Source organism: Toxorhynchites rutilus, chromosome 2 (assembly GCF_029784135.1).
Source record: "Toxorhynchites rutilus septentrionalis strain SRP chromosome 2, ASM2978413v1, whole genome shotgun sequence".
Classification (NCBI taxonomy): domain Eukaryota; kingdom Metazoa; phylum Arthropoda; class Insecta; order Diptera; family Culicidae; genus Toxorhynchites; species Toxorhynchites rutilus.
In genome coordinates, this window is record NC_073745.1 from 171,084,417 (window position 1) to 171,098,862 (window position 14,446).

The window sequence follows — 14,446 nt, forward strand, 5'->3', positions numbered from 1 at the left end:
CATCAAGTGAGGTGCAGCGTAAATATAGACACGCACCATACGCTGCTTCTGATGCGTCACAGAAGCCGTGGACTTCCACGTGGCTCGCATCACTGGTAAATCCAATCCATCGAGGAACCTTGAGTGACTCGAGGGCAGTTAAATTTCTGCGGTACGTTAACCAGAACTCCTGATGACTGACGGATAATGGCTCATCCCAATCACCCTTTAGTTTCCACAGCTCTTGTAAAAATATTTTCGCCTGTACCACTACAGGACCGATGAGACCAAGTGTGTCAAAAATGCGAGCTATGTCTCCCAAAACAACTCTCTTGGTGATTGTAGGTTCAGAGCTCCAACGAGGTATGGCGTAATTGAATTTATCGACGGATGGTTCCCAAATAAGCCCTAGGGTTTTCACAGTAGACGATGAATCAATCTCAAAGGTTTAGGGATTATCGCGAAGTTCTGAAGGAACATCATCGATAAGCTCCAAATTGTTAGAGCTCCACTTTCTCAAACTGAATCCGGCAGAGTTGAACATATCGATGAGTTGGCAGACAAGTTGATTTCCAGTTTCGATGCTGTCTGTACCACTCAGAAGATCATCTACATAAAAATCCTTCCGAGCCACCTCTGCTGCTAAAGGATGTGTGTGTTTTGCATCATTCGCCAACCGTTGAATGCACTTCGTCGCCAGGTATGGTGCGGAGGCTGTGCCATATGTGACTGTCGTCAGCTGGAAGGTGGTTACCGGTTCGTTGGCAGATTTTCTCCAGAGAATGCGCTGGAGTGGCTGATCTGCTGAATTCAACTTCACCATGCGATACATTTTCGCAATATCGGCTATGATAGCGAACCTTCGGAATCGAAATCGTAATACGATGGAGAGTAAATCCTCCTGCACAACTGGTCCAACCATGAGTCCGTCGTTTAGCGAGACTCCTGTTGAAGTGCGACAGGAAGCGTCGAATACGACCCGTAGCTTGGTCGTGGTGCTGTCGGGTTTTATGATAGCATGATGCGGTAAATGGTACAAAGGCTGTCTGGAATCTTCTTCAGGCGCTTCTATCATATGTCCCATTGCCAAGTATTCTTCGATGAATTCGGTATATTGAGTCTTCAAATTATTGTCTGCTGCAAAACGCTTTTCGAGATCATGGAACCTCCTCAATGCGATATCATGTGAATCTCCCAACTGCCTTATTATGTGCTCTTTCTTGGGAAGAGTAACGATGAATTTTCCATCAACATCACGAACGGTTGTGCAATCGTAAATCTCCTCGCACATGGTTTCCTCAACAGAAAAGATGCTTGTGCTTTTGCATGATTCTAACTCCCAGAAATTTGTCAGTAATTCGCGTAGTTCGACATTCGAACAAGGATGAGACACCGTTTTGCGATTATCCACGCTTTTCTCTGACATGCGACCTGAGACAACCCAGCCGAAAACGGTCTTCTGGAGTATGGGACCATTTTCCGATAATTTGATTCTGCCGTTGTCTAAAAGATCGTAATAGTGTTCTGCGCCTATTATAATATCGATGGCACCAGGTTTGAAGAACTAAGGGTCCGCCAGAGTGATGTCGTTCGGAAATGATAGTTGATTCACATCAATCGATTGGGTCGGTAGCTTCGACGTGAGTTTTGGAAGAACATGCATCTGCAAACTTTCAGTGTATGGCGAAATGCAGGTAGAACGGGGACCAACAAATGCATTTTAGTAGATCGTACAGTAGAACCTCCTATTCCTGCAACAGACAGGTGACTGACCGCTTCCGTCAATCTTAGTTTTTGCGAAACGTTTGTCGTTATAAAGCAATACTCCGAGCAGGAGTCCAATAATGCCCTCGCTAAGTGAGTATTTCCATGTGGATCTGTCACTCGCATCAAGGCAGTAGATAGTAGAACTTGGCGCAAAGGAGTCATCATGGTTGCTGACAATGCATTAGTGTGCTCGAATGGAATTGGATCTGTGGTGGGTGGCGAGTGATTGTGTAGAAGCGAATTCGTGTTTGTGATGGGAAATGAATTTGTACTGGGTCCAGGAAGTGGTGTACGTGTTGTCTGGTTCTGGGCAAGTGACTGTGTTTGTTGCTTGTTCGCTGGTGGTTTTCTATTTTGTGATCGTGCGACCAAAGTACTTTGTTGCGACGATGATACATTTCTATATGTTGATTCCATATGCAGTAAGGTGTGATATTTTTGTTTGCATTGACGACAAACTCCACTTGTACAAGCTCGAACTAGATGTGAGGAAGAGAAACAATTCAAGCATAGCCCATTTCGTTTCACCTTGTCATACCGCTCAGGTATTCTCAAAGCCAGAAACCTTTGACACTTAAATGCTGAGTGCGGACTTTCTCCACAAAACGGACACCGATTCGCTGATTGAATGAACGTATGACTAGTGGCTAATTTCGTTTTCTTGATTTCAATTTGCTGATACTTAGCGGGTGTTATGGATTGTAGTACTGAACAATGTGCACGGAGGAAAGCCGTCAATTCTGGGCACATCCTTTGAGCTGTGATGCGATTCCCAGTGGCGGAGAGTTACAGGATCGAGTCTAGAGCATACCATGTACACTAAAATTGTACTCCAGTTAGATGGAGCTTCACCAATCTTTTCCAGCATTTGTAAGTTTCGATCGTATTCGCTGAGAAGATGATTCAATGCTTCGTAATTCTCCCTCTTCATTGGTTCCTCTGCAAATAGTGCATCTAGGTGAGCCTTGACGAAAAGCTTCTTGTTTTCGTACCGGGTTTGCAACACTTCCCACGCAACTGTATAATTGACCGCTGAAATTTCTATGGAATTTACCTCTTGGAGCGCTTCACCTGTGAGGGATGACCGAAGATACGTGAACTTATCCATTTCGGTAAGCTGTTCGTTCCGATGGATGAGGCTTCTAAACATATCTCGGAATGTAACCCAATCTCGTGTCTTGCCTCCAAAGCTTGGCAGTCGTATTTCTGGAAGTTTGACACGTGATTGCACACACGATTGATCCGACGGTTGTATCTTCGAAGAGGAGGATGATGACGTTTGTAAATCGGACTGTAGACTCTGTAGGGTTGATTTCATCTCACAGTATGAATCTTCAGCCTGTCGAGATAGTTGGGCACTTTCTTCTTCTCGCTTCTCAGCAAGCGATTCCATCCTTGTAACACGATCTTCAGAACTCTCTTTGGTGTCGATTGATTCTTTCTCATCCGCTTCTTCCGAAAGTATCTCCAATTTTCTTCTCACGGCGTAGAATTTCTTCATGGCTGACTCCAACATTTCCAGTCTAACTTGGATTTGCAACTGATGCTTCTCTGGTTTAAACTTCCGTATAAACTGCTGCACAGCGTCGAATGTGTTCTGGACCTGTCGTTGCTGCTTCTTCAAATCTTTCATCTCATTGCTCATTTTCGTACTTTGGAATAATTCACACAATATTCGAAAGATAATCGGAATAAATGATAGTAATTTTATGACGTATGATTCAGTAGTTATTTTTTACGTTTCTCGAGAATTGGAATATCAACGATATTGAAAATATGTAGAATCGATTCGAGCGGACTTCAGCGAGGGGAACCGACCAAGCGAACAAACAAGCCGAAAAATGCCAGCAGAAACCAAGACCAACCGTCAATATGCGTGAAATGAAGGACCAACAGTTTCCCAAAAAACAATTCGCATGCAATGGAAATTTCTTTGAAGGTTTTATTTAAACTTTATTTCATTTCACTCGAGAGAAAGTATACGCCACATGCAAGACGACACCACAGACCAACCATGCACATGCAAAACTACTTCCCTCTGCCAATTCTCCAAAACTGCGTGTCCAGGTCCTCAGGATCTTCTGCTGCTTCGTATCCGGTGATTCGCTGCGTCTGTCGAACCCTGCTCACTCTTTCCTGCTATCGTTGCACTATCCGATAAACTTTTATCGGGATGAAAACCACTATTCTTCACTATTGGCTTCTTTAGTTCACTAGTGTTTTCTATTGATCACTATTGTTCTACCACAATGATCCTTTTCAGGATATCACAATGGTGATGAAAGTCACTATTGTTCTTGCACAAAGGCCAGAATTGTGCCAATATGTGCCACTATTGTGAACAACACAATACTATTGTGCACTGCACAATACGATTGTACTCGAAAGTTTTTGTTCACTACTTTTTTCCACTAATCTAATCCAACGGCTAATCTGTCCACCGGTCGAACATCCGGCTCGAAGGACCAAAAATGTTCAAGATTAGATCTAGCCGTTGGATTCCACAATTGGAAAAAAAACTATTTGATTTCGCGGTTCAAAGAAACACTGTATTTCGAAACGGTTATAACTGAGTTTAATAAATTCGAGATGTGATCTATCCGATGTTCTATTTGTGACTGACTTGACTGCCACTGCCACTGGTATTTTATACAATACCAATGGTCAGTGGTGAATATAGAACAATTCTCCTATTTGCAACCAGCGAGCGAGCGATCATTGTTGCGAAAGAGAAAGACTGTGTTGTCTTTAGTACAACAGTGTGGATCACGTTAGGGTGACCAACTTGGTATAACTATTTCATTCCTTAACACTGCTTAACTACGCGCTTGTGATCTTTTTCACTGACGGAGCATCCATTTTTGCCGTTCTTCACCTTCCGGTCGATGGTTAGGTTCTCGAAGTATCGTTTTAGTACTCTGCTGACCGTGGATTGGACGATTCCTAGCATCTTACCGATGTCCCGATGTGACAACTCCGGATTCTCGAAATAAGTGCGCAGGAATTATTCACGACGCTCTTTTTCGTTCGACGACATTTTTCCAAATTTACGAAAAATTGACAGTGAAGCATGGCCAACGTGATCTATACACTCTTATCTGATTATAAGCGAAAGCTGAAGATATAATTCCTAAAAATTAAATTTCTACAGCGTTTTTTCCGTGATGCAATTTGATGTGACACACCCTTTAGAGCTGACTGTTGCTTCGATATCTTCGGGAGATTGAAGAGGCTGATCTAGATCAATGTTGTTGTCGATAAGCTGCTGTAATTCCACCCAATTCGCACGATGATAGTCCCGTCTACATTGTGGCCTCCTGACTACGACATCCACTTCCAATTCAACCATCACTGGGAAGTGATCCGAACTCAACTCGTTGAGGGCAATAGGATCACCGATGTGGCGATCCATGTTGGAAATGAAGAATTTAATGATGGAATGTACTCCAGAACGAGAAATGCAAGTGGGTGTGGCTGGACTAAGAATCCTGTAGTGCCCACACTGTAGCCCATCTTTTAAAGTCACTCCATCGAGCATTAATGTCCCCGCCGATGACGTATTTCGACTGCCTTCGTGTTAGCTTGATGATATCGTTTTTAAAAACGCAATGCTGAGCTAGCTTTGGTTTGCGTCTATTTCGGATAGTAGACCGCAACCACGATAGTAGGCCCAATCGATGTTGTGATTTCCGCCCCTATAGCTTCGATGAAGTTGAGTTTCAGGCACGGCAAAAGTCGATATCTGATGTTATTTCTGATGGCTAAGGCAACACCTCCTCCACCAGAGCCAATACGATCCATTCTCAATTTGGAACACGAAGGTTAATATTCGGTTTAAAATGCGTCTCGGTAACCATCGCTACGTCGATGTTGTTTGTAACTATGATGCATAAACAAACCTTTTCTAAACACTCTTCGAAAAATTCGGTTTTAACCGTGTAAATCTTTTCGCATCGTATAAATATTCCGCAATAAGCAGTACGCGATTCCCGATAACGTGTGTGCAATACCATACAGTGTAATCTGCGTGCCAAAATCATCATAAATTCTGATTTTCGGACTCTGTTTACATCGCCCCACAAGCGATAAACGGTGCCATGGTTGCTTTCTATTGAAGCAAAGCCTCTCCGAACAACACATATCTTTCAACGCTAGAATGGCTAAAAGGTGCGAAGCAAACCCTTGCTACACGACATCAGCTCGCAGCGGCAGAATCGCCTGCTGGAAGTGTGAGAAAATGTACCACCTCAAGTGCTCCGGCATTTCGGGCAACCAGCACAAAGTCATTCGTGATTGCTCCGGTGCTGAATGGTTATGCGCACTTTGTATCAACACTAAAGAAAGTGCCAACCAACAACTTCCAGTGTTGAACTTAATCTACGATCGCCTCTCGTCCATCGTTCGGCTCATCGGAGCCCAAATAGATGTGACTCGCTCTTTGTGCCGTGCTTACGGCCGAAATTTACCACGCCCGAGCTGTTGTGGACACGCTCCCCAGGCTACTGCGCCAGAAAACTTACGAAACTTCGAAGATGAAATCAATAATATGCAGTTCGAATTTAGCAAAGTTTTCAACTCATTCTTTGCTGACAACGATCATCCTGCGGAAGTTAACTTGAACAAAAGGAACCGGACTAGCAGCTTGTCCTCATCACGTTTAACATCTTCCCGAATAGGAAAACGAATCAGAGTAGATGCGTCGGTGGATACATCTGATCTGGCAGTTTTATCAGGTAATGCTGAACATGTAATATGTCCAGCCACTAGGGTTGATGATACTGCACCTTGTAAGAAACTTTCTCGCTCGGTTCCAGTCAACTTCGCTTCGAGCATGAATCACAGCGTAATTCCAATAAATGAAAATAACAACTGCTCAGTTCTGCCGATCATGTATATCGCGAATGAATCCTCGCTAATTAGTTTGCGCAATCCTGAAACTTTGTGTAACACGGACTATCCTCAGCTTCCTCCGCCTGTGCCTGCGACTTATTCTACTGTCACAGGTAATATTTATACTAGTATATGCCCAGCCGCTGCTGGGGAAGATGCTACGCCTCTGTCAAATTCTCCATTGTCGTCAGATAACTCCAACATGAGGCACCCGCAAACTACAACGGCCGATCATCACGCGTGCACTCTTGCTACTATATATGTGTCATCAAGACCACATATCAGTGGTATTCAGCACTTAGTGGCTTCGACCAGCCTCGCTGCACCAGTGTCATCAACACGGGAGCAAGGGAAACAAGGGAAACCAACCGCACGAAAGCCCAATGACACCGAGGATCGCTATACCAGCAATGCCATAAATTGTTCACCTGTGCCAGCCACGTCATCAGTTCTCACAGGTAATTTACACATCGGTATATGTCCAGCCGAAGCTGGTTATGATACTACGCCACTGATCCAATCTTCATTGATATCAGCTACCAATCAAAATGGACAACGGAAACCCACAACCAGTACCAACACTCGTCATCCGAGATCCGGAACCAATTCACTAAACATCGCAACAAACATGCGTCTACCAACTAACGCAGGCAATGCTAGTAGTAGGTCTACTGTAGGTAATGTAAGCCGCACGCCTACACTTCCTACACTCTCTGTCGCTCCTGTTGTACGCCGTTCTGGTTGGTTTTACTTAACGAGGTTCATGCCAACAGAAACAACAGAGAATATAACTCATTATATTTCGAAGAGATGCAACTGTGACTCGTCAAATATTCGATGTCACAAGTTGTTACGTCAAAATCGAGAAGGGGAGCCGCCCTTATCATTCATTTCATTCAAAATAAGTGTTCCTGAGACAATCGTTAGACTGATTTTACCCAATGTTTTTTGGCCTGAAGGTGTGTCTATATCTCCATTTTCTAATCGGAAACCATCAACAGAGGCAGTTCAGCTGCTGCCACCTGATGACCTACAACTTGAGTCAGTTGATCATCAAAGCAGTTCCCAAACAACACAAGCCGCTTTTTGACGTGAGACTACGTCTAACCGGAATATATGGAGGGTAAAATGAAAACCTAAACACAGAACATGCAGGAAAAAATGAAAGATTTCGAATGCTTATAGCTCGAACATTTCGTACTGGATAGGAGAGATGTTTGCATCACTTGATAGGGAATATTTATACGCATCTATCGCAACTAACAAAATGTTGTTTTTCATTAGATAAACAATTGAATAACTGTAAAATATTAGGTGTTATCTAAACGCCCTAACTGCATCGTTTTGATTGGCCCGATTTACGGTTTCCCTAACACAGCCATCAAAACCAAGCAGCCTTGGGGAAATCGGCATTGCAAAAACTTGAAAGTAGGGGGACTTTTGTTCTCATCGAAAAATGTTCCCTAACACAGACTTTAAAACCAAGCAGTGAAATCGGCATTGCAAACACACGAAAGAGCCTAGAGGCGAGTGAACTGAAAAGTTTAAACCCTCTTGAAGCCAAAAAGAAGAAAAAGAACACACGAAAGTAGGGGGAGCTTTTGTTCCTACCGAAATGTGTTCCCTAATAGAGATTTCTAAACCAAGGTGCCTGGAGAAATCGGTATTTAAAATTCATGCAAGTCGGGGGTATTTTTGTTCCGACTGGAATGTGTTTCCCTAACACAGACTTCAAATCCATGAAGCGTGGGGAAATCGGCATTGCGAATTCATACAAATCGGGGGTATTTTTGTTCCGATTGAAATGTGTTTCCCTAACACAGATTTCAAAACCGAGGTTTCTGGGGAAATCGGCTATGCAAATAAATGCAAACTGCGAGTACTTTTGTCCTCGCTTGCCTTTGTGCAGAGTGGAATATGTCTGTCCTAACATGATCTTCTAAACTTAGGAACCTGGGAAAATCGTGCAGCCACTAGAAGCGAATGAACTTCCCAGTTTCAAGCAAATTCGAGATTCGAGAAGTATGTACACTTTTGGGATGTAAACTTCAGAGGGAAATGTAAAATAAAATAATCGTTTGATAATTTTTTTTTTGTCTTTATTGGAAAGATTTTCAGCCTTAGGCTGGTTCATCAAACGTTTGATAATTCTTCCGTACATTTTGTTCTAGTCATCATACCAAACGTAAAAGGTCCGTCATTAAATTTACTTGTAACGAAGAACAATCAATCACAATAAATGAATTGACTTTACACGGCATTTGTTCATTTTTTTCACTCACAGAGCAAATATATTGAACTCAATTGAATTTGGAAACTGTTTCATTCAATCAAGAATTTAATCAATACAAACGAATGATTGCTAAGCTAAGGTAGTTCCACGTGAACCTTGCGGTTATATCATAGATATAACCCACTATTTTTTTTTATACAAAGCTCCCTCACCCACTGTGACTCGAGCCACGACATAATTATATACTACCAAAATGTTGGCGGAATGAACACTTCGATCAACAAATATTCTAGCATGATCTGATGCGTCATATGATGTCTATGCTTTCACCGAAACGTGGCTCAGAAGTAATACGTTGTCGCAACAATTGTTCGGTTCCCCGTACACAGTATATCGTTCAGATCGATCCGTTGAAAATAGTACGAAGACCACTGGTGGCGGAGTTTTACTGGCCATAAATTCGAAATTCATATCACGAGAGTTGCTTCCTCCTGACGGCTGTACTGTTGAGCAAATTTGGGTTGCCGTGTCGTTCTATAGCCACACCACTTATATTGGCATTGCATACATACCTCCAGATCGCATAAACGACTCAACTGTAATAGATTCGCACATCTCCTCGCTCAATTGGATAACAAATCGAATGTCACTGACTGACAACATTCTTTTACTTGGTGATTTCAATTTGTCCGGTATTAGGTGGACTCAGAGTACAAGTATACACTTGTATCCATATTCTTCACGCTCATCTATGAACTGTTTAACCGAACGTTTACTAGACAGTTTTAGTGTTGCCGGTTTGTGTCAAATGAACGGAATCCTCAACGATAATAATCGTATGCTCGACCTATGTTTCACCAATTCAGAAATGGTTCACAACACAACGGTGATCAAAGCTCCTTCCGCTTTAGTTAAAACATGTCGTCATCATCCTCCGCTTCTTGTTTCGTTGATCGAAACGTCACCACTCGTCTTTATTGAAACCATCGAATCTACTTACTACAATTATCGTAAAGCGAATTTTTCATCAATGAATCGTTTCTTCACAAGTATCAACTGGGACGACATTCTGATGGACAGCGATATAGAGGTAGCCACGCAGTCTTTATCTAATGTTATCCTCTATGCGATTGATCGATTTGTCCCCAAGAAAACAGCCTTCAACTCCCGTTATCCGCCATGGTCTAATCATCTTTTGAAAGGTTTGAAGAGGGTAAAACGTTCTACTTTGAGGAAATTTTCCAATCTCCGTTGTGCTTTTTGGAAAGCCCGTTACTCAGAAATCAACAAAGACTATAAACAATTGAACAGAGCGCTATTTGGAGCTCATCTGGACCGTGTTCAGAGTAATCTGAAAAAGAACCCACAAGAATTTTGGAGATTTGCTGATGTACAGAGGAAGGAGTCAGGACTACCAACCATAATGACACGCAACAATGTGGATGCTTCAAACAAAATAAGCATATGTGAGCTATTCCGAGAATAATTCAGTAGCGTTTTCGTTAGCGAAAGACTTCACAATGAGCAAATTTATGAAGCCGCCAGTAGTGTACCTTGCCTACCTGCTATCTGTATTAATCCTGCTATAAGTTCCAGCAAAGTACAACTTGCGTGTTTGGATCTTAAGAGATCTTCGAATCCTGGGCCAGATGGCATCCCTTCTATTGTATTGAAAAAGTGTTCAAGCATACTCTCTTCACCGCTAAGTCTATTGTTCAGCCGCTCACTACGCTGTGGAGTTTTCCCGAAGGCATAGAAAAATTCATTCGTTTACCCCGTTTTAAAAAAGGAAGCAAAAAGGACGTCAAAAATTATAGAGGTTACGCTTGTCTTTGTTCTATCTCCAAACTATTTGAGATAATAGTTTTGGATTTCATATCACACGCCTGCAGTAGTTACATCTCCGACCAACAACACGGTTTCGTGCCCAGAAGGTTTACTTCTACAAATCTGGTGCTGTACACATCGTTCATCGCCCGCTCTCTGCAGTCTCGTAACCAGATCGATGCTGTTTATACAGATTTTTCGGCCGCGTTCGACAAAATCAATCACGATATCGTTGTCGCGGGCGTACCTCAAGGAAGTCATCTCGGTCCTTATATATTCCTGCTTTACCTCAATAATATTAATCTTTGTCTAAAGTGTCCCAAACATGCATATGCGGACGATTTTAAATTGTTCTACACTGTGAATAGTGTCGATGTTGCGATATTCCTACAGAAACAACTCGATATTTTCTCTGATTGGTGCGAAACCAATAGAATGGTTTTAAATCCAGCAAAGTGTTCAGTCATATCGTTCATGCGAAAACGATCGCCTGTAACATTTTCGTATAAAATACGCAATATCTCTTTGAAACGTATTGTAACTATCAAGGATCTTGGTATTCTTAGACTCAAAGCTTACGTTCAGCGACCATATCTCATACATCACCACCAAGGCATCTAGGATGTTAGGTTTCATTTTTCGCATCACAAAGCAATTCAAAGACCCACATTGTATCAAAGCTCTTTATTGTGCATTAGTACGCTCTCATCTTGAATATGCGTGCATAAAGGGTATGTCACATCAAATTGCATCACGGAAAAAACGCTGTAGAAATTCGCCCAGTAGACCGATCCTTTTGAAAATTTTAGACAGTAAAATAAAAACTATTAAACAACGTTAAATAACGTGGCATTTTGACGTAGAACTACGTCTTTCATTAAGGGTGTCAAATCAGAAAACAAGTCACGTTTTTATGAAATAAAGTTAGCGTTAATAATTATTTTTGCCGCGAATGGATTTTGGCGATTTACATACTAAACGAATCGGAAATTCCGTAAGATTTGTTTAATATGTCATACAATAGAATCCCCTGGTTAGTAAATGGTTAAAATTCATGAAAACTTTAAGTGTTTCTATTTTCCCATACAATTGTTCTGTCCATTTGAGTGCTTTCCCGAACAGAGATATCAATAACGAGCAACTTATCGACGACCAACGGAGGGGAAATCGTAGGAATTAAAGTCTCCGTGAACAAAGGAAAAGAAGAAGAATGAAGGGGAATACTTGGATCTCGCTGAGGCAAACTTTCATTCGGCATCGGACTGTTGAGTAATCCAGTTCACTTTGCTTTCGCTGCACTTCGATCTAAGATTGGACCCCACCAGTGGTAATCCAACTTGGAAATCGTCGTTTGATTTTTCGGTTCGTTTTTCGAGTTATTCGTATCGTGTGTTCTTTCCGCGTCATAAATTGGACGCTTTGCGTAGTGTGCGATGAGCAAGAAGAAGAGGAAGGCAGGCTCGAGCCCTGCAGAAAACGAACGCATTGCCAGGGGCAATAAAATTTCGAGGTAAGCGTCAGAACAACAGCGAAGTAGGCGATTTCGGCGCGTCGGTCGAAAATGTAAACGCCCAGGCAGCAACCAAAATCAAGCTCCCCCGCTGGTGGTGAAGGCGGTCGCTCTTGACAAACTCATCAGCGAATTCGCATCGATGGGTGTTACAGCAGAGTACAAGCTGTGTGGCATAATTCAGTCTTTTTCCAAGCAGTTAACATTTTTTATTTTCCGTCTTCATAAGGGCTTCGTTGGTGCCTTTGAGAATGCATCAATGCATTAAACTGACGTCATGGCGAAGAAGACGTTAAGGTTGTGCACCAAAAAATTATTTGGGAATACCAAGCTTCTTGAATGTCTTACTGGAATGTTATAAGTTATTTGGGTTCGCGTGCCAGTCGCAAAACTGCCTTCAACTAGGACTGCATTTGCGTCAATATTGATCATAATGAAGCATTGCTACTGTTTTCGAGGTTGTTATTAACAAAAAGAGTTTATTTCTCTTGTTTAGTCATCAAGAAAGTAAATGTTCTGGAATTTTGTATGTGATAAGGTTTCGCTTACCAGTAGCAAAACTTCCTTCACTAAGGGTGACAGCTGTGCTTCTCTCGAGCATGAGAAAGTAATGCAACTCTTTTCGAGGCCAGTAATATTAACAGAAGCGTTTCTTTAGAGAATAGCGCAAAATGATGAGAAATATCTAATTGCTAGTAGTTTCAAGCCACCAATGTATGGCTCTGTATGCATGCTATGGTGAACGCTTGTTTGGCGCTTGGTTTACGCTTAGTTTGTACGAATGATATCTAGAAGTGCGATTCCTTTGAGGCAATACTAAATAACATGTAGCATGATATTTGATACTTGCAAGTGTTGTCATTGTTGTTGTTCACATGCGGTGCCAAAGATATATTGATGTAGTTATGAGATAATGGTGCTGGTGCAACATGTATATAATCGACTGTAGCCGAGTCTATGTCAATTGCGAAAAAGGCCACCGGAATAGCGTTCGAGGTAAATTTTCAATGCATTGACATGAAATAAATTGCGACATACGATCAGCTAGTGTATTGTTTTGCGAGGGCAAGAATGAATCATCAATCAATTATCGTCAACTGAATCTACAATGAAAAAATCATTTCAGAGATTATTCTACTAAGCAGTTGTTTCTAAAATTTCACAGCATTATAGAATAATATCCGAAGGTATAAACAAGCGACTTATATAAAATAACAGCGTAGTTCTACGTCAACAATGCAGTCGTATCTTGGACACAACCTCCTATATTTTTTTTTTCATTAAAAACTGACAAGCTTTCGAAACAAATTGATTTTGGAACCATTTGCAAAATAGTTGCCGGTTCACCCAGTAACAGGTGGATGTTATAACACTTGCTATAACATTCAAGTTGGATATCGCAAAAAAAAGTAGTCAAAACTCACAGAGAGGGTTTCAAAAGAAATGCGCAATATTCCCTAAAAATCTCAAATTAACAAAACTTTTCGTGAGCTACGTGGATACGGCTGATCACTGGAGGTGGTATGAATACCTAGAAATCATTTTTTCTGGTTAATCCTCATTTTTGACGTAGGACTACGTCTTTCATTTCTATACCGGGGTGTAAAAGCAAATTTCGAAAACGAAAGCGTTACGCCGGAGACCGAGATTTTGAGCGTTAATAGCTCCTAAACAACTGAACGAAATGGTATGATAAACACTTCATTTGAAAGATAAAATGTCTACGCGTTCTATACTTGTTACTTTCTGATCCAAAAATAAGCGAGTATATAAGCGAGCGCCGCTCGGAAATCCACTCAGTTCTAATTGAACAGCGATTGGAGCATGTTGTCGCTGTTGTGGTGAAGCTCTTCGTTTATCATGAAAGCGCGAATGAACGGTGTCACCAAGAGCCTGTTTGTGCACCTTAGGCCAGAAGGAGGTAAGTGATGCCACAAACGGTTCCCCGGGAAGATCTCGAAGCAGCCGCTACACACACACACATACACGCGCGGAATTCTTTTCGTTTGGATGCCATTCAGCATCGAGAAAGATCCGGAAAATAATCTGCTAGGGAATCTCTGGGAATTTAAAAATACATACATGTGAAAGAGTTTATTTGAATGTTTTCTATCCATGTAACACTGTGACCAAATATGTTTCAATCAAGTGCTATTAACGGATGGTTATCGAGTTAGCATTAACCACTGGTGGGCTTCCAGTATCGAGGAAAATGTGGAAATATCTAATCGTTACTGAAA

The 14,446-nt window shown here is 41.8% G+C and overlaps 2 protein-coding genes across 2 annotated transcripts; both read right to left on the reverse strand.

Annotated features, from left to right (window-relative positions):
* Positions 1–427: 427 nt before the first annotated feature.
* Positions 428–1,270, reverse strand: LOC129766380 (uncharacterized). Its single transcript, XM_055766907.1, has one exon. The coding sequence runs from the start codon at positions 1,268–1,270 to the stop codon at positions 428–430; it is 843 nt and encodes a 280-aa protein (XP_055622882.1).
* A 1,158-nt stretch (positions 1,271–2,428) lies between these two features.
* LOC129766381 (uncharacterized) lies at positions 2,429–3,391 on the reverse strand. The gene has a single exon (XM_055766908.1). It carries the CDS (start codon positions 3,389–3,391, stop codon positions 2,429–2,431), a length of 963 nt encoding a protein of 320 aa, XP_055622883.1.
* Between the last annotated feature and the right edge of the window lie 11,055 nt (positions 3,392–14,446).